Here is a 21,499-nt window from a genome sequence, read left to right on the forward strand (position 1 = left end):
GCTCATCGGGCTTTAGCGTCAGACAGAAAGGTAAGCTGAAGTCCCAGCTTTACAGGTTCCCAACTATACATTTTACTTAAGTCAGGAACTATTATCCAACAATATTGAAGCTGAACAACAATGAGATATCATTATTTATCAAATAATGAAAATCTTTATTTATAATGGTGGTTGCTGGCTTATATGTTCTTCTGTGTTTTTAATTTTACAAAGACCATGTTTCCTTTGCATTGCAGAGGAGACTTCAGTGGATCAATTAGGATTTGGTTCGGCTGCACTGTGACAGAGACCCATACCAAGTTTAATATACAGGATTTTATTCACTCAATAAAGGAGCTCAGAGGCAGGCAGTCTGGGGCTTTTAAGGTGATTCCTCAAGTTGTGAGAGCCCTGGCCCCTTCCATTTTCTGCTCTGCCATCTTTCTTTCATCTTTATGGCTCAGTGTGGCTGCTGGAGCATCCTTATCTCAGGGAACAGAAAAGATGAAGGACAAAAGGAGGGCTTGACTTTGTAAAAATCTTCTTGTGAGGAGGTTTCCCAGGAGTATCATGTGACACTCTGTTTACATCTCATTGACCAGAACTTAGTCTGGGCCACACATATCTACAAGGAACTCAGGAAATGTAGTTTCACTGGTTCTCCATTTTTTTGAGCTTCGTTTATGGAATACAGCAAGAAGCATTGTGATCCTGGGAAAAATGCCTTAGAAGTTAAAACTTATTATTAGTACTAATAATAGTAACATTTAAGAAGTTATAGGCACTACATGAGAACCATCTCATTTAACCGTCCTTTGATGTAGGTGTTACTATCCCCATTTTACAGAAGAAATTGTGGTTTAAAAAAGTTAAGTAAGTAGTTTGTCCAAGGTTACATTGCTAGTAAGTAGTGGAGCTAGCTCTCAGAACCAGGCTTGTCTTTTTCTAGATCCCAATAATTTGATTATTATTTTGCCTCCCACATCTCGAGTCTTACCTTGGTAGTTTATTCATATCTACAATGGGATGTTTTAAAAACTCCTATTCTGTGGTTTTATATTCTTTAGCTCTCCACGTTTTTCACCTAACACACACACACACACACTCACACACTCACACACTCACACACACACACACACACACACACACACACACACACCCCTCATTGGTTTTTTAAGATCTTTAAGTATTTCTATGCTTATGTAAAAGAATGTGACTTTTATTACTTGATTAGTTCATTGTGAGTTGTCTCTGTACTTTGGTCAAGATACTAGCATATTAGAATTTTTGACAATTTATTATTTTCTAAGCCTCCAACTTTCCCCCAGATGCAGTCCCAAAAGCTACCGGGGATAACAGGATGAGTAAGAAAGAGTCCTTATCCTCAAGGCATTTACAGTATAATTCTTTAGAGAATTGGTTTTAGACAAGCCTCTTAACATCAAATTACACTGTGACACTACATGTAAATCACAGCTGACCTAGATGTGCACACCCATTTATCCTTATAATTATAAGTGCATCATTGTTACCTCTAAATGGCTACCCATCCCTTCAAAACATTCCAAAGAAATTAGGTAGAGTAAATAGGCAATTCTATTTTAGTACTCTTTGTATTTTTCCCTTAAAAAACATGGCTTATATTATTGTTTTAGTAATAAAAACTTTAATAAAGATACATGGCTGATTATAGTATCTATTATTTTGAAATGCCCATTTGTAAAAATAATTTAATTTCTATTTTATGACACTTTGAATAGTGGCAGAAATGATGTACAAGTATATTAGAAGCCCAAATCAAATGGGGACCAGTATGACATTTGGGACCAGAACCTGCCAATATAAGCCTATATAGAATTTAGCATTGGTGTATTATTTTTTTACAAGATCAGAGAAGACAGGTGTTCCACCTGACATGTTAGGAAAAAGAGAGCATTACCTAGGGATGTGAGGTTGATGACATCATCTCCTACAAGACTTCCATTTAATTCAGTCTTTGTACCTGGAAATCGGCTATGGAAAGAAGGGACTGGCAAAGATTCTCATTCTGTATATTACTCTGCTTTGTTTTCTAGTGCATCTACTGCTTAAAGTTATTTCATTACAAAAAAATAATTTTTTTTCCTATTTGTGGACTACATTGTTTCGCCTGTTTCCTGATTATGTGTATACAGAAACATTTTATTTCATAATGGGAAGGTGATTGATTTTTTTATAGATATAAATATATCATCTAAACCTGGTATTTGCCTAGGTGTATTCATTCCTAGACTTTAAGGTACTTTTTAAACTGAGCTCCATCAGTTTAAGAAGTCCGTTCTTTTTTGCTTAGGTTATTTGGCATATATCATGTGCCCTGACACTTGACTTACAGGTTAAGTGTCTCCTGACTCTCCTAATCATCTCTTTTATCTTGATGACTTAATTAACTTTATCTGATCATGGAAAACTTACATTTTCTAATTGTCCTGGAGATAATGGGCTTTGTTACTACCTAGAGTGAATTTTACTTTGAAGACTTATACCATTTGGCTCTTAATAATAAGGATAAATAGCACTGGCTTAGAGCTTCAGAATTAAACAAACACAAAGAAACAGTTTGTACTCATTCATGATTTCTTGTCATCAGGGATTCTGCAGTAAACACAGTAGAACATGATTCCTCCCTCCTTTCATGTCATGGGGAAATAAATGTTTATTATGAATGAAGCAGACATGTTTTTATACAAAATGTACAGCTCAGAGAAATTAAGTGACTTGCCCAAAGTTATTGTAGGTGATAGAATTTGTATGGATGTATGTGATCAATGATTAAACTGGGAAGGTAGATGGGAAGGAGATTTTAAAGTCTTGGAAAACCTCCAAAGAGTTGGAATGTTTTTTTTAGATAAACACTGGGTAGCCAGTGGAAGCTTTGGACTGGAGCAGTGATGTAATCAAAGCAGTCAGAAAGAATATTCTGCTACTGAGGTGCCAGCTAAAGGAATACGGTTGTAGAGGTGTGGAACAAGAGAAAACTCTGAAATAACGGGCTGGTCATCAGGCTGGGATGAAAAAGTAGAGAGGGCACTACCCTGGGAAAGTGGAGAGACTGGGGCTGACAGCATGGGAGAGGAAAAGGAGCAGTCAATGATGGTGAAGTTTTAGGTGATGAAAACTTCACAATAACCACGGATAGCAGTAAGAGCTTAATGAGAAGCCCAAATGCCCTTTCATATGGCTCCTTTCTCAGATCCTATCTTTGATGACTGTTCGTTAGAGTATTTCCTAAAACCAGGAATAACGTTCCCCAAAGATTAAAATTAAAAGGAAATGGAGCTAAGATCGTTACTCAGAAGTCAAAATTGGGACTTTTCCTGAATGTATCAAATGATAGGGCAGCTAGGACAAGTGTGTGGCACGAATGGACTACTGATTGAGGGGATTGTTTCCTAGGCATTTTTTGTCGACCACAACTCCCGCACCACCACTTTCATTGACCCCCGGCTCCCGCTGCAGAGCAGTAGACCCACGAGCGCGCTGGTTCATCGGCAGCACCTGACCAGGCAACGCAGCCACAGTGCAGGCGAGGTGAGTCACGCACCTTGGGGATGGGCCTGCGGGTTCATGGGAGCTGCAGGGATGTGGTGGTTTGTGGAATCTCTTATCGTTTTGTTTTTCCAGTTTGATTTAGAGATTATCATTTGGAGACTGAAAAGTGCTAGAATGCTGGCAGGGCTTCTCTGAAAATACCCAAAGCCTAATTTACACATTTTAAGAGCTAGATATTTGAAGAAAGATGGAAGAAATGAGAGAATTTTTTATATTCAGAAGATGGTGAGAGAGAATTCTCCATGTAGTGAAATGTTCAAGAGAGGATGGTGGTAAACCCTTTTGCCCACCTAAGGACAGCTTCAGAGGAAAAAATAGGGCTAAAATTCAGTGACATATGGGAGGTTTTTTAAGTGAGGGTTGCTGGATTGGATTAAAGTCTTTAGCCAATGCTATGGGTTGTGGTGTCCTCACTAATGGTCTTTAAAATCATGATATATTGGGGCACCTAGGTGGTTCAGTCGGTTAAGCATCTGACTCTTGATTTTGACTCAGGTCATGATCTCACAGTTCAGAGGTTCAAGCCGTGCATCAGGCTCTGTGCTCACAGTGCAGAGTCTGCTTGGGATTCTCTCTCTCTCCCTCTCTCTCTCTGCCCCTCCTGCTCTCTCTCTCTCTTAATCTCTCTCCCTCTCAAAATAAACTGAATAAAATAAATAAAAATCACAATATATCTGAGCATTGATTCATGTACTCTAAGGAAGAGAAAATAGGCAGAATTAAGAATTCCTAAATTACTGAATTACTTGCTCTACTTTACTGGCTTGCAGTGACCTGTGGTAACCACATGGGGGCTCTCTAATAGCCTAACCCACCCCCCACCACCCCCACCAAGACAAAGGAAATAGTCTCTTCCTGTTTCCCTTTTTCTTTAGCAGCTTAAATAAAAGGAATGCTTTAGGTCAACTTTGTTTGTCTTTAATACTGGCTTATGTGTTGAATGTATGTCATCACTTGGTAAACGTTGTTTCTAAAGATTTGCTTAGGCAAAAAGAATTAAGATTCTTTTCCTGCGTTCCTTTCTAGGTCTATGTGCATATTCTATTTTCAGTGTTACACTATAGGTCAAAGAGTTTTGTAGACTCTGTTATAAGGAAAATTACGAATGCGATAAATAACTGGATTTGATTCATCAAAATTCTACTCTTGGAATTTCCCCTCGTGATTTACAGACTTGTGGGTTTGCTGGTTGTATGTGCAGAATATACTTGAGAAACTCGTATAAAAATGATATATAAATCTATTACAAGATGAGGTATGCACAAAAATATTTATGTTTTATGAGTAACTAATAAATCTTTACTTTGCTGCCATGGAAACCATTAGCGGTGACCTGGATGATGCCAACAGCATTCATCCTAAAAGCAGAAAACACACCTCTCACCTTTGGACTTCGTGTGTGATGTGTATCATAATTAGGGCCCTGCCTGACTTTATCACAAGGCCAGTGCACTTTAGCCGCTTGTATTTTTTTTTTTTTTTTTTAGCCACTTGTCTTATCTTGACTTCACCCTATGAGCCGGCTGCTTGGTCTGGTCAGGTCTGCATCAGATTAATAGCTGTGCTCCTTTTGCTTTCAGTTCTTCTGCCTCAGAACTTGAGTTATTTCCATGGCCTAGTAGTGGCCTGTTGTGGGAGAGGGATCCTAAGGCACACATTCAAATGCAAGTGAAGTTATCTTCTCCTGTTGATGGAGACTGAGTGGTAGAACAGAGCTAACCCCATAAAGCCTTAGCAGTCAGCTGCAGCCTTGTCAGACCATTTATGGGAAGGTGTTTTCTGGCACAGCTGTCGGAAGCCCGCACACCCTGCCGTGCTACACACATTTATCTGGCCTTGCCCACCATCTAAAGGTCTCCTTCGAGCAAGGAGGGTGTTGAAGAGAAGACATTTGGCTGCTCTGGGAAATAGTGACACATGACCACGTCCTGACAGGAGGGAAAGTATATGTCCGTGTATTGAATGATAAGTTCTGTGACTGGCAAACAAGGTGTAGTTAATGATTGAATCTCCTCTGAGAGTGGCTGACTTCGTTCTTCAAAGCCAATAATTCAAGAGACGCACAGCGAGCAACTTCGATTATACACATGAGTCTTTCCATCTACTCTCTTATACTCATTTAGCAAACATTACAGGTAGTAGAAATTTTGCTGTATCTTCCATCCAACAAACTAATTCTTACCAAACACGTGCAGTGTAGAAACACGATGGTTGAGGTGAAGGATGCCAATAACGTATGTTCCTTGTTCTTATTAAGGAGAAAATGTGTGAAACAAACCATAATACAAATGAGTAAAAATATGAATGAAGGGCGCCTGGGTGGTTCAGTAGGCTAAGCATCTGACTTTTGCTCAGGTCATGATCTTGGGGTTCATGAGTTCGAGCCCCGTGTTGGGCTTTGTGCTTACAGCTTGGAGCCTGGAGCCTGCTTCCGATTCTGTGTCTTCCTCTGTCTCTGCCCCTCCCCTACTCACACTCTGTCTCTCTCTCTCAAAAATAAATAATAAGACTTAAACATTTTTTTGAAAAAAATACGAATGAAATGCTTTATAAAATGTTAATGATGGCGGCTGCTTAAGAAATGTATACCAAGTACTTTGGGAGGTCAGAGAAGGGTGCATTTAAAGTCAGCTTGAGGGGCAGCTGGGTGGCTCAGTTGGTTAAGCGTCTGACTTCAGCTCAGGTCATGATCTCACAGCCCCGTGTCGGGCTCTGTGCTGACAGCTCAGAGACTGGAGCCTGCTTCGGATTCTGTGTCTCCCTCTCTTTCTGCCCCTGCCTCGCTCGCACTCTGTCTCTCAAAAATGAATAAATGTTAAAAAAAATTTTTTTAATAAAGTCAGCTTGAAGGGAAGGCAAGGTTTCATTGGGGAGGGGGGTTGCTGTTTGAACTACACTCTGAAGAATGAGTGAGAGCATTCTTGAGGGATAAACAAGCAGTGTAGGGTAAGAATGGTAGTTTTAGTTTTAGGGCCTTTAGAAAAACCCCTCCCCAAGCACCTAACACATACGATGTGATAAAATGGCTGTGAAGGTTTCGATGGGTGGGAATAGAAGCTCTGTTTTCTTTTCTTTTTTTTTTTTTTTTAATGTTTATTTAGCCTGAGGTGGGGGGGGGGCGGCGGAGAGAGCACGCGAGTGTGGACGCACATGAGCAGGGGAGGAGCAGAGGGAGAGGGAGAGAGAATCCCAAGCAGGCCCCAAGCTGTCAGCATAGAGCCCTACGCGGGGCTTGATCTCACGAGAACCATGAGATTGTGACTGGAACCGAAACCAAGAGTCAGACACTCAGCCGACTGAGCCATCCGGGTGCCCCTAGAAGCTCTGTTTGAAAAGTACCAATTTGTAAATCCAATATGTTATTTGGCCTTTTGTTCTCTTTCTCTCTAATACTTCTGTTCTACTATCATCTTAAAAGACGTGTGTAATACGGGCAAGGAGGGGATGCTAAAACAGAAGCTAAAGCAGTGTTGGAGTTTACTGATAAGACTATTAGTGGGCATTTTTGTTTACCTACTTGTATGTATGAGTTTCTAAATCTATAATAGGTACAGTAAATAATTTCGGTTAGGGCAGCCCTATGGTAGCTCTTCCACAGCTGCTGCGATTAGCTGCCTGGTGTGGGAGGTTCAAACCAGAAAGAGCTATTGTACCGGGTGCTCTAACAGGCATGTAAAATTGCTCCTGAGGAGATACCACACCAACCCTGAAGCCCACACGAAGCCGGCTGCTCTTCAGGCTCTGCTAAGGCAGAGAATTCTCCGAACTGCCTTAGCCAAAAGAAGGTATAACCTGGCACTCGTACCCTCCAGTGTATTGTTCCAGGTTTTTGTTTTGTCAAACCAGAGGTTATTCCCGATGAACAGGTCTGCTGCTGTTCAGTTTCCACAGCCCCAGTAATTGTACTCGTATGGAACTACCTCGATACCATGTGGTAAATAGTCACTGCCCCGGCCCCTCTCGAGGATACGGATGCCTGAACCCTTCCCCTCGATTCGGCAACTAAAGCAGAGCTTGTGAGAACCCTGTGTCAGCTCCTCACCTGGCATCTGTTCCCATCAGTTGGTACTTAGTAGTCGTCAAGTATTTTGAACAACTAGGCTTGGTGTGCTGATTTAAACCAGTCTCGATCTTTTTGCAGAACATAAACGATGCTTTTGTTTGCAGGTAGGAGAAGATTCTCGACACACAGGACCACCAGTGCTCCCCAGGCCATCGAGTACATTCAATACAGTCAGTAGGCCACAGTACCAGGACATGGTTCCAGTGGGTATGTCATCCCATTCCAGAAACCTTTATCTTTGCTTTTCCTATCAGTGTGAATCATGCATCCTGTGCTGATACTTCTCTATCGGCAGCCTGCTACTTTTGCCCTGTACTGAGAAATGTGCATTATCCCTAAGAGACCAATTTGAATCGCAAAACACTTCTGTCATACAAAATCCTATAGAATGAGAGTTTTTATCTTGCTCTACGTTTTCTGAGCAGAGCTATTATATTAGATTGTTGAAGTTACTCTTAAGGGAAATCTATTATGTGGTCATTTCACATTAAGCATTGGACAAGCATATATATTAGTTTATATATAATGCTCAGGACAGAAGTTTTTAAATTTTTTTAATGTTTATTTATTTTTGAGAGAGACAGACAGAGAGAGAGGGAGAATGAGAGCATGAATGGGGGAGGGGCAGAGAGAGAGGGAGACACAGAATCGGAAGCAGGCTCCAGGCTCTGAGCTGTCAGCACAGAGCCCGACATGGGGCTCGAACCCACGAACTGTAAGATCATGACCTGAGCTGAAGTCGGATGCTTAACCGACTGAGCCATCCAGGCGCTCTGGTACAGAACTTAAGTGGTGTGTGAGCCTACGGTAGCCTCAGAATAAGAAAGCAATTATGGCACATTCTTAAGGTTTTGGTAGAGAGCTATGTAGTTGTAGCAAATACAAGGCAGCAAGAGCCTCCAAAATTATAAAATACAAATAAATGAATGGGGCAAAGAGGCCTAACCAACAACTCAAATTATTATTCACATGATGAGGTTGACGTAGATTGGTTTTCACACCTGAACCCCTAAGGCAGGTGGAGTAGACAGGTAGGTGGTAGGAGGCCATGTCAGCTCCCTGCTTCATCTTAAATTTGAGTAGTTCTCCATTTGTCTGTTTTTACCTTAAAATTTTTACTTCTTTAAGAAAAACTTTAATGTGAAATATAAAGTAATGCCTGTGGGCATTACTTAGCTAAAGAAATTTGACAAACACTGGACAGGAAGAAATCTTGGATCAAAGTCTAAGAGTCTGTGTATTATTATGCTGTTATTAATAGGACACTAAATGCTGCAGAGAGAATTTTAAAGTCGTATGAAATTATTGCTAAAAAAGTTACATAGTCTCTGATCTTGAATGGAGTATAAAACCCAGTGACAAAATTTCAGCTATCAAAGTGTTTTCTCAAACAAACTATAAAAAGTGTTTTCATTATTTTTGTATGAGGCAATGTGCAGTTAGGTACACTTCAAGTTTGACAACATGGGATTCCATGTTAGCAGGTAGTATTTTTTAAACTTTATTCACATTTAACTAAAATATGTATGCACAGGTGGCCTGATGCATAAAATGTGAACTAGCAAATGTTTAGAGCATTATATTTCTTTTGTTTGATCACTTGTGAGTTTAAGTAAGGCATGTTTCTTGATCATATTTATGAACTGAATCAGAGTCACTGATGTTTGGGAATTCAGATATTCAGTTCTGTGATTTAAATATGTCCATATTTCTGATTAGAAATAGATATAATCAAGATAAATAATCTTAAGTAAACAAATTAGTTTTCTTGACAAAAGAGGTGTTAATTATTATAGCCCTTAATAAATTTTAATTAACTATTTTTAAATTTCTATAGACATTAGCCAGTCTTGACAGAGATGAATTTTTCTTTTAATTCTATGTACATGGTTGATGATTCCGTTTGTGTTGTAGCTGTTGGTATAGTTGGTTTGGTAAAAAGCTAAGTGTGGCTTAATGGCATTTATTTCCACAGAGAATTTGGGAATGGTTTGTCTTCTACCTTTTGGTAGTAACTGTTGCTGACAACTGTTTTTCTTTTTTTTTTTAATTGAAGTACAGTTGACATACAATGTTATATTAGTTTCTAATGTATAGCATGATGATTCCACACTTTGATACGTTACTCAGTGTATATCTGATACAAAATCATTACAGTATTGGTGACTGTGTTCCCTGTGACGTACTTTTCATCCCTGTGACTTACTTATTTTGTAACTGGAACTTTGCCCCTCTTAATGCCTTTCGCCTATTTTGTCTATTCTCTCAGTCCCTGCCCTCTGGGAGCCATCAGTTTGTTCTCTGTATCTATGAGTCTGTTTCTGATTTTGTTGTTCATTTGTTTGTTTTTTAGATATCACGTAAAAATGAAATCACACAGTATTTGTCTTTCTGGGTCTGACTTATTTCACTTAGATAATACTCTCTGGGTCCCTTCATTTTGTTGCAAATGGCAAGATTTCATTCTTTTTAATTGTGAAGTAACTTTCTATTATATATGTGTATAATATATATATTATACATGTATAAGATATGTATGTATATAAGATATGTACCACATCTTCTTAACTCATTCTTCATTCATCTATCGATGGACACTTAGGTTACTTCCCTATCTTGGCTATTGTAAATAATGCTTCAGTGAACAGAGGGATACATATATTTTTTAGAATAAGTGTTTTTGTTTTCTTCAGGTAAATATACAGTAGTGGAATTACCAGAGCATATGATATTTCTATTTTTAACTCTTTGAGGATCCTCCCTACTGTTTTTCATAATGGCTGCACCAATTTACATTCCCACCAACAGTAAACAAAGTTTCCCTTTTCTCCACATCCTTGCCAACACTTGTTATTTCTTGTCTTTTTGATACTAGTCATTCTAACAGGATGTGAGATGATATCTCACTGTGGTTTTGATTTGTATTTCCCTGATGATTAATGATTTTGAGCATCTGTTCATGTGTCTGTTGGCTATCTGTATGTCTTCTTGGGAAAAAGAAGACCTATTCGGGTCCTCTGCCCATTTTTTTAATGGGATTATTTGTGCTTGTTTGTTTGTTTGTTTGCTTTTGGTGTTGAGTTGAATGAGTTCTTTATATATTTTGGATATTAACTTGTTTTTGATATATGATTTGCAAATATCTTCTCCCATTCAGTATACTGCCTTTTCATTTTATTGATGTTTCCTTTGCTATGCAAAAGCTTTTTAGTTTGATGTGGTCCCAATAGTTTATTTCTGTTTTTGTTTTCCTTCTTAAGGAGACATATCAGAAAAATGTTGCTAAGGCCAAGGTCCAAGAGATTACTCTCTAGGTTTTCTTGTAAGAGTTTTATGGTTTAGGTCTTTAATCCATTTTGAGTTCATTTTTATGTATAGTGTAAGAAAGTGGTCCAGTTTCATTCTTTTGCATGTAACTGTCCTGTTTTCATGGCACCATTTATTGAAGAGACTATCTTTTCCCTATTGTATATTCTTGCTTCCTTTATTGTAGATTAATTAGCCATATAAGCATGAATCTATTTCTGGGCTCTCTATTCTGTCCCTTTGATCTGTGTGTCTGTTTTTGTGCCAGTAGCCTACTGTTTTAACTATTGTAGCTTTGTAGTTGAGTTTGAAGTCTGGGATTGTGATACCACTAGCTTTGTTGTTCTTTCTCAAGATTGCTTTGGCTATTATGGGTCTTTTGTGGTTCCATACAAATTACAGATTTTAAGATTGTTTGTTCTAGTTCTGTAAAAAAATGTTGTTGGTATTTTGATATGGATTGCATTGAATATGTAGAGTGCTTTGGGGCATATGTACATTTACCATTGTTAATACTTCCAATCCATGAACGTGGTATACCTTTCCATTCATTTGTGTCATCTTTAATTTCTTTTATCAATGTCTTCAGTTTTCAAAGCACTGTTGTATTTGGGCAACTTTCGTTCTGTCTCTTTACCTCTCTGGATGGCTGCTGCTTAGTCAGAAGATAGTTTTCCATTTCTAACAATTGCTTATGAGGTTGATTTTGGTAAGCAGTAGCTAAAAACCATCAATATCTAGAATCTTGTTTGTGATCTCATCCCGCAACTTGATAATAAATATGGCTTATGAAATGAGTTTAATTTGTGCTTAAGTCACACCTAATACATCTAAGTCCGATAATCATATAACAGGTAGACACAAATTAGAATTTAAGCATCTGTAGTGGCTTCAAACTAGGACTTTGAGTAAAAGGAATATTAACCACAAAAAACAGACTTAAAGTTTGGATTTATGTGCATAAACTTAATAACAGATTTTTAAAGCATCATCATAATTTTTTTATTTTTTCAGCTTACAATGACAAGATTGTTGCATTTCTGCGCCAACCCAACATCTTTGAAATTCTACAGGAGCGCCAACCTGATCTTACCAGGAATCATTCACTCAGGTAACTGTTGTATTAGTATTTGGTTCAAATTCTGTAAGCCCCAACTATTAAATCATCAGTAATACTGATAATCATCTTGGAAATTCACTCTTTCTTTTTGGCAGTCTGAACAAAGGCATCTTGTACACAAAGACTTTATGTCATCAACAACCAGGTCATTGTAGTACTGGCTTTTCTCTATTAAGTATAAAGATTGAATAAAATTGACTAAGGAACCTAGAACCCTCTTTAAAGAAGAAATATGAAAAAGAAACAAAAATTCATAGCCAAGAATCCATCCTTGATCTGCAGATTATAATGAAAATAATAAGACACTAACCTTTTTGTGTGTAGCTTGAATAAACAAAAGTAACTTAGAGTTTACTGAATTGAGACTTATAAAATCCTAGGCTTGGTATTCACATTTTTTCATAATAAACACAGTGGAACCCAAGGAGGGAATCTGATCCCCTTCACTGTCCAGTATTTCCCTGCATGAGCCCTCTATTCTAAATAGCTGTTCAATGCATCACACTTAAGTCCAGTTTTACTTTCCTGAATACATGCTGTTCCTGTTCCTGGCAAGTTTTTCTCTTGTGTGTTTGACAAGAAAAATCTTTCTCATAAAACTCAATGCAAACTACCTCTTCTTGAAGCCTCTCAGCTCCACTGTGAGCTCTTACTCTCAAGATGTAGACTAGTGTTCCTCAACCTTGGTGTGGTAAGCATCAGTGGAGATGGGAAAAGATGTGAGTATCTGCTGAAAATGTGACATAACTCAAAGCTCATTTGGTTTATATGCTACCTTTACTGGTAGAAATATGCTTTTGTCCAGTGGTGCCATCTTGGCCCACAGCCGTGATTCTCCAAAACTACTGTATTTAGTTGTATCAAGCTTTTTTCATCAGAATCACCTGGGGAGCTTTGTAAAGTACAAAATGCCGGGTCTTCTCTCCCCTAACTCTTCTCCCTTCTCTGAATTTATACCCCCATCCTCCTACAACTTGTCCAGAAATTTAATTCAGGAGGTCTGTGGGAGAGCTGAAGCATTTAATATCTTAAAACTTCTCCATATGATTCCAGTGGCACATTCAGGTATAATAACCTCTGTTCTAGACACTAATTTCATAATTAATTATGTAGTATATCACATTGTCCTTTATACTATTTTGTTTATGTGACTTTCATGCTGTAATTTGACTTTTCAAATCCTTATGCTTTTTTTTCAACTAGACTATAAGTTTCTTACAAATATGGATCTTCTTCAACTCATTATTTCTCCTCCTTATTGTTTAAATATCAAGAATATTACTTGGCATATAGTGAATGTAGATAGATACATAGATACATAGATAGATATATACACAGATAGATGGGGATAGAGATTTTCTTGTTGATTTGAAAATAAATTGTCAAATATTCTTATTATGTTCTTAGTCTCTCATATCTTCTGTTGAGGTATCATTGATATACAATATTATATTAGTTTCAGAAATACAAAATAATGATTTAATATTTGTATATATTGTAAAATGATCACCACAATAAGCCTAGTTAAGGTCCATCAGCACACATTATTATAGATTTTTTTTCTTACGATGAGAAGTTTTAAGATCTCCTTTTAACAACTTCCCAATATGCATTATAGTATTATTAACTTTAGTTGCCATGCTGTACATTACATCCCTATAACTTACTTATTTTATAACTGGAAGTTTGTACCTTACGACCCCCTCTGCCCATTTTGCCCACCCCCGCCCCCAATCTCCTGTCAGTCTCTTATAGCTTTAAAGATGTCATTAGCTTCCAGAGTTTCTAAAGGCTACATGTAATTTCAAGTATGAGTATAAACATCGCTTACAAACAAACAGAAATCCCAGTTTCACATTAGTTAACATCTAACTCAAGTCTCAGTGCTTTTCCCAACCTGACAAGCATGCTGTTCCCAATCACAAGAAAGTCATAAAAATTAGACGAGCTGTCATTTTGCATATTTGTGTACTATAGCATCTACTCAGTAATCCATGGTCCACTGGAGCATCTTGTGTAAGAAGTTTTAGTTAGCAAAATTGCATAAATAAACTCCTCAGTTGTCTAATGAGAGATCTTAGATTCCGGACCACAAAGCAAAACAAAAAAACAAATCTCTCCTCTTTTGCTAACCAGAAAATAAGGAGAACTCTGTTTTCTTTCTTTCCCACCAGCTCTAGCCCCACTGCATAGGCATACTTCTAGTCAGTATCTATTCCTGTCAAAGTACCCCCCCCCCCCCCCCCAAAAAAAAACAAGAGGAAGCCCAAGGTTTCTACTTTTACTCTGCTCTCCACATTATTATTTACAGCAGTTTAACATATCTTTACATTTCCACCATGGGAGATATCAGATGATTTAATCTACCTGAACAGCACATCTAACAGCATCGTTGTCTCCAGTGATTTGACAGAACCTTAATAGACCCTAACAGAAGGAAAACTGCTGGGCCCCAGTTGGTATCTTTCAGTTTTGTTTTTGTCTTTCTTTCTGCTTTTCAAAGTCTTAAGTCTCTGATCTCCTAAAGATTGGCAAGGATTTTTCTTTTTTGGTGACACCCAGGGTCTTCAGCTGAGCCTATTCTTCTAATGTAGCTCTCACAGGGTGATCTAATGGCAAGAAGTTATTTGATAGGTTTTGAGATAAGTTTCCACTTTATTCCAAGTTACTTACAAGTTTCTACTTACGCTTTCTAAAACTATTTACAGAATCTGATCATAAAAAGCTTATGCTGTCATGACAAGTAGAAGGAAGCAGGGACATAAATCAATGAGATAATCCTGTTCCTCTTAGAGTGTGTGTCATGGTGCACTTTTATTTTCTGAAAAGTTTGTGGTAGTTAAGCATCCTGCTTATCACAACAACATAATGGGGAAGTTCTCAAATCTAAGAGAACATCCTGCTTTTATAGTGAAAAACTGCATCGTAAGAAGCATTCCCACAAACGCATGGGGTGGGGAAACAGTTGGGGCTCTTTAATCTCGTGTTTCAGTGATACCTTTAGTAAAAGATTTATGCATGGGATAGAGCCACTGTGTAATTGTGTGTCAAAGGTAACAGTGGGCCTTATATTCATATTCCAAGCGAGGCTTCCATACCAGCATCCTTCTGTGTGTATGCTTCCTCATCTGTGGCACAGCCGCTTAAAAGAAATATCCCTTCTTATGCTCTCCATGAGTATAATGAGGAAAAGTGCTAGCCGGAGGGAGAGTCAAATGGATACACCTATTTACTTTGTGTTTTTCTGTTTGCTTGTGATTCCTCCTAAACCAGAGAATGGCCAGCAGTTTATTTAGTTTGTATCCATGTGTAGTTTCCTCTTCCGCGAGACTGCACTTGCATATCTGTGACCGTGGAAAGGCTATGGTTTTCTATGCAATGGGATATGGCTTTAGCTTTCAACTGCTGTATTTAAGTCACTGCTCCCTCTAACTTTATCTGTCATGCAAATGTGATGCTACCAACTTTTCCTCTCCCTTTTTTTTTTTTTTTCCTCAGAAAAGATTTATTTCCTTGGCTAGAAAACTCAACATCCATAAGTCAGTACCACCTCCTTCAAGTGGGCACTGTCCTCCACGGATTACTATATCCTACTAGGGGCTCTCATTAGAAGACAGTATTCATGCTAAGAAGCTTTTTATATATGTGACATTAAAATAAAAGTCAAAATAATATGTTCTAATATTTTATTTGGAGACAAATATATTCATTTTAAAAAGAACCTTTTAATGACATTTTATTAGTGAATATAATGAATACAAATTCAATGAAATTTTTGGTATTGGTATTTGTACAACACTACATTATGAGCAAGGATCTATGTGTCATAAAACTGAATTAAGAGTTGAGAATAATCACTCTTGTGTGGTTATGAGGTCTAGCCAGTAAATCTACTCCCTGCTGGTCTAGCTTTATTTAATTATTTTGGGTTTCAGGTTGATTCCGTTTCTATTTGTGAGAATCATGTGACCATAACAGACCTACATTTCCAAATCTTATGGGAAGTAGAAATAAACATTGATCTTTCCACTGTGTGGCTCTATCCTTCAAGTCAGACCATGTCCTGTGACTATAGTAAAGGGTATGAACAATCAATCAAATAGTCGATGCTAATTCTCCTTTCTTGGCGTTACACCATTAGAGAAATCATGGGATTTCTCTAAAATTGCCCTCAGGCAGTGTTTTTAAACCATGTATTTTTGAAGGTGTTACTGAATGGTATGTGTGTACAGCGTCTGCAGTCCAGAGAGTTTTTGTGGTTTCGAGGCATTGCTGCTTCTGATTGTTTCTAGTCACGTGCCCTTCTTGAACTTCACCAAAAATGTTGGTTGGTTTCAATGAGAGTATGTTCTGTGGGAATTCCGGTCTTGAGACTATGTTCATTGTCCTCAAATGATCTTCTGCTAGCGTTGATCTTCTGGGGTGATTCTGTGCACTTGAGGAAGTGGTTACAAAGGTCTAACTGAGAGACAGCAACAGCTAGCAAGCTTTTCCTGTGTTGTCTCTGTACAGTTTAGTATCTTGTTAGAACAGTCGTAAATGTTCGTAATAAAAGATTGCCTCTTTATCTGCCTTTGCACTTCCCTCGAGGGGGGGTCTTTTTTAGCAAACAATCTGATGTCAGCTTTCTGCTTCTCTTTTTCTGCGCCACAACAAAAAATGATAGTTTATTTCAGACACTGAGTGGAGTCAGAGAAATTTGTTAGGAGCCGACTCTGTTATAATCTTGTGCCTGGTTGTGTTTTACTGAGCATTCCTTATGTGCATAGCACAATGCTAGGTACTTGGGGAACATGAAAATAAAGGAGGAACGGCTTTTGCTTTGAAGAAATTCATATTTCAGGGCGCCTGAGTGGTTTAGTCAGTTAAGCGTCCAACTCTTGATTTCGGCGCAGGTCACCATCCCACCGTCAAGGGACTAAGCCCCATGCACTGACAGCGCAGAGCCTGCTTAGGGTTCTCTCTCTCCCTCTCCTACTGCCCCTCCCCCCAACTCATACTCTCTCCCCCTCCTCTCTCTCTTTCTCAAAAAACCCCCTCATGTTTCAAAAGGAATTTATGTTGTCAGTGAGTGGCCGGCCCAGTGAGAAAGTACACTGGAGGACGTGCTGGAACGTATTCTAAATGACACACAGAGAGAAACATACCCATGTAGAGAGGGTCAGATAGAAGGTGTTATTTGAGTATTATCTTAATCCTCGTTAGGAACCACGAAAATTGAATAGGATTTCTTCATTAGAATGAATGCAGTGAAGATGGGAATTAAAAGGACTGTGACAGATTCCTTCTAACTCTGTAAATTGATAAAATAAACTTGAATAAATATAGTAATATAGCTCTCAAATGTCCTTCTAATCAGAGTCATATGTATCTTTAATAATACTGCTCAAGCTTGTTATGTTTATTTTAGTCACTGAGTGGACTCATGGAAAATTGTTAGGAGCCAAAACTGTTATTTTCCATTCTAAAAGGAAAAATATTGCAGACCTACAATGTTGACTTTAATCCCTTTTATTTTAGTGAAATGTAAGTGTGCACAAATATAAAATATGCAAACACTTCTTACAACTTTTATGAACTATAAAACCAAAAGACATATAAATTAAGTAAAAACTTTAAAAAATAACATTTAATTGAATCATATTAATGTGAGATTTTGTTGTTCGGAATCCAAATTACCAATATTGAGATCGTGGTCAGTGGAAAGATACATTTGTGCTTTTTGTTTCACTTGTGTTTGACTTGATTCTTTCAATTTTGTATCTAATGGTTCACCAAGTGCATCTGTGGCAATATTGTGGCCATCATTTTTCTAAATCAATAGCTTATTTTTGTCTACTGATTTACCTACCAATTTTATTTTTACCTACTAATTCATTGTTTTGATGAGCCAATTCATTTAATACCCCCCACTGCAATACTAAAGAAAAAATATTTTTAAATGCACCCTGTGATGATTCTACCACTACTTTTCTATTTGTAAGAAAGTATTGTAAAACTTGTTCTTATAATAAACTGTGACATCTTTAATGCTTTCGTTAACCTAAATGCATAATTTACTTTCAAAATCAGGGGCACATGGGTGGCTCAGGCCGCTAAGCATCCGACTTCGGCATAGGTCACGATCTCACCATTCATGAGTTTGAGTCCCACATTGGGCTCAATGCTGACAGCTCAGAGCCTGGAGCCTGCTTCAAATTCTGTGTCTCCCTGTCTCTCTCTGCCCCTCTCCCGCTTGCACTCTGTGCCTCTCTCTCTCAAAAATGAGTAAAAACATTTAAAAAAATTTCAAATCCATTTATTTTGTTATCTCTTTAGCCTATAGCAATTTATACATATACATAACCTTGCCCCAGTTCATCAATGTCAGTATGCAAATTAATACTGCAAAAGAAAAGCTTTTTGCCTTTTTAATTGGTAAGAGAGTTGTGTGGGCGTGGTAGATGGGGACTGCTCCTACCATACTTACCATCCAAGGCCCCGCCCACCTCATGGCCTGCTCACCAACACTTTCCTCTCTGATCTTGGAGCAACAACTGTCTTGTCAATGCAAACAGGAGAACTGAAGTCAAATGGCAGTGTTCAGTCATAAGTGTCATTCAGATTATCCAAAACGTGCCTGCCTAAATAGTAGCAGTTTTGATCCTCAATGTGAAAATGCGGAATTTTTTAATTCCCCCAGAATTTGAGATGATGTCTATAGATTTCTCGCAGACAGTGACGCCAGTTTGAGAAATACTGGTATGGAATATCAGGCAAATACCTAATAAGCAAGATGTAGTTCCCGTTTGTTTTTGTTTTTCTTAGAAAAGATTGGCGACATTTCTGAGGATATCTGCCGACCTTCTCTTCCTCGGCCTTCGTGTGCTTTCTTGACGTTCAGTGAACCAGTGCCCTCTTTGTTTTTATGTGAAAGGACTTTATGGGATAAGGGTGGGTATAAGGCCTAAACAGAGTCCAGTGAAGGGAATGGCCCTATTTTATTTAAATATTTTCATATAATACTAGAATTGGCTTTCTCTCTTCCAGTGCCCCATGAACTCTTTGAGAAAGGAACTAGGTCTCCTACCCTATAGGATACCTAGTGTGTGATAACCATGCCCAGCACACAGTAGACCCTCAGAAAAGCAAAAGAATGAATGTTAGTATAAGAAGGTCCTTAGTGGTACAGTGTGCACCAGATGACAGACAGCCCCAGTGTCCTGTTCCTGAAAGCATATGACTCTTAGGTGGTCAGTGCCATAAATTAGCTGGCCTGGTAGAAAACTAGCCTCAGCTTGCCTCTGGTATGTTCTGGCTTAAAGAATCAGACCAGTTGCCTTCACTGTCTAATAGTATCTGAAAAGTGATGAAAAGTTTCCCAATTGGCATATTTCCTCCGGTGTCTTTTCCTTGTTCCCAGGAAGCCACAGTCCACATCACTCACCTTGCTCTGTGTAGCTCCAGTTAAAGAAGTGGAAGGAGAGTGTGCACCCTGTTTGTTTTCTCGTTTGTTTGTTTGCCTGATCCATTGTGATGACGGGCTAAGGAGATAAACTGTGGATTTATTGGAGATAGCTTTTGATTGTTCAGGATCAAAGTATGTTCTTACTGACCCTTATAAGAATATTTCTTGGATTAAGTTATTGTTCATTTTTCTCCAAGACAGTTTTTCTCCAATGTAGCTTTTTTTCTTTATCTTATACAAATTAATACAGTGTGCTTTAAAATAGTATCATGTAAATGAAGGGAAGCAACAGGAAAATTTATATTAAAATTTTATTCATACAAAGAATTGAAGATAGTAGCATATGGTGACTCATCAAAAAGAAAAACAGGCCATTTTTACATAATATGTAATAAAATAATGGCAGAAATAGCTCACATTGTCATGTTTGATATGTGTAAGTATAAGTATATACACATTTGCACAGGTATACACATAATCTGTTCCACCAACTGTAGTAACTAAAAGTGTTTTGGATGTTTTGGTTATTTTAAAGAGCCATATGCCTTTATATTGAATATATAATAAATAGATACTATCTGTCTCCAAGTAAGAATGTGCTCATCACACATAATTTAGAGGTATACCCCCAGGAAAATAGATGAATATCCCTACACACACGTGTGCACTTTTTGGAATAACAGGGAATTACCCTGAATGATCTAGACAGTTGCTCAGATTCAAGCCCACAGCAGGCTTTAACTCAAAGCAAAGACTGGGTTGGATGGTACCACTACCTCTAATAGTACATGGGCAGCAAAATGAATGAAAGCAATAAAGGAAGCTTTTTCCAGCATTAGGACGTGGTGATGTTGATGCTCACTGGGTCCTCCTTGAAAGCAAGGACCATGTCTCTCTTGGATGTGGATTCCTGTATTATGCATTAGATACCACATGATAGATACTGTATATATAAATGTTTTATATATATAATACTTATATATATGTTTACATAACATATAACATAAATATTTGTATATGTTTGTATAACATTGTGTGTGTGTGCGTGTGTGCGTGTGCGTGTGTGTGTGTGTGTGTGTGTTGTGGCTACTATTTTTTAAATGGTACCTAAGTCACTCAGTTTTGTTTCAAAAGCCTACCACATATATTTTGAGCTGTTTCTTTGCTTGCATAGGGAGAAGATCCAATTTATCCGAACTGAAGGGACCCCAGGATTGGTGCGTCTTTCAAGTGATGCAGACCTTGTCATGTTGCTGAGGTAGGTAACCAGCTTTTGAAGTAGAAAGTCTTTCTGTCATCAGATACTATGGAGCATTTTGGAAAATAATATGCCAATATTTGTAGCTTAAGAATGTCTCCATTATTTTCAAAGACTTGTGGAATACTCATGTTGAAAATGTAGCATGCTGGTTTAGTGATAATTCATTTCAGATTGCATTTCTTATCCTAAGATCTGTTTGATATATATTCTTTTACCCTGGTGATAAATGAGGTGGTGCTGGAGAAGGGCAAGGTTAGTAGAGGCTGATGGATAAAATGTCCACTCACAGAATGGAACAGAAGGGTATACAGGGCTTTACCCCTTTGGAGTAGAAGAGAGGTGGAATTTATATTTTCTTTCAATTTTTTTTTCCCTCAAAGTGTGCTTTTCTCCTTTTTCTGATTTGTCCTGATTTTTTAAAATGATTTTGAGAGTTTAGGTTTTGGAAGTTAGATCAGAAAGTTGCAATTTGGTGACTGGTACTCACTGCCAACTTGATGGCCCTTCAAAAAATTAACCAATTGTGGGGCTCCTGGGTGGCTCAGTCGGTTAAGCGCCCGACTTCAGCTCAGGTCATGATCTCCCGGTCCATGAGTTCGAGCCCCACGTCGGGCCCTGTGCTGACAGCTCGGAGCCTGGAGCCTGTTTCGGATTCTGTGTCTCCCTCTCTCTCTGACCCTCCCCCATATTCATGCTGTGTCTCTCTCTGTCTCAAAAATAAATAAACGTTAA

General features: G+C 38.2%; 1 protein-coding gene across 4 annotated transcripts in view; it reads left to right on the top strand.

The window, feature by feature from the left end:
• HECW2 (HECT, C2 and WW domain containing E3 ubiquitin protein ligase 2) overlaps window positions 1-21,499 on the top strand; it is a 370,790-nt gene that overhangs the window by 288,387 nt on the left and 60,904 nt on the right. For all 4 annotated transcript variants that reach the window (XM_049615928.1, XM_049615927.1, XM_049615926.1 and 1 more), the window contains 4 exons: window positions 3,415-3,549; window positions 7,738-7,840; window positions 11,954-12,050; window positions 20,681-20,764. In XM_049615928.1, coding sequence (XP_049471885.1) covers window positions 3,415-3,549; window positions 7,738-7,840; window positions 11,954-12,050; window positions 20,681-20,764 — 419 coding nt within the window. The remainder of the gene's footprint in view (window positions 1-3,414; window positions 3,550-7,737; window positions 7,841-11,953; window positions 12,051-20,680; window positions 20,765-21,499) is intronic.

This window comes from Panthera uncia (assembly GCF_023721935.1).
Source record: "Panthera uncia isolate 11264 chromosome C1 unlocalized genomic scaffold, Puncia_PCG_1.0 HiC_scaffold_3, whole genome shotgun sequence".
NCBI classification, from domain to species: domain Eukaryota; kingdom Metazoa; phylum Chordata; class Mammalia; order Carnivora; family Felidae; genus Panthera; species Panthera uncia.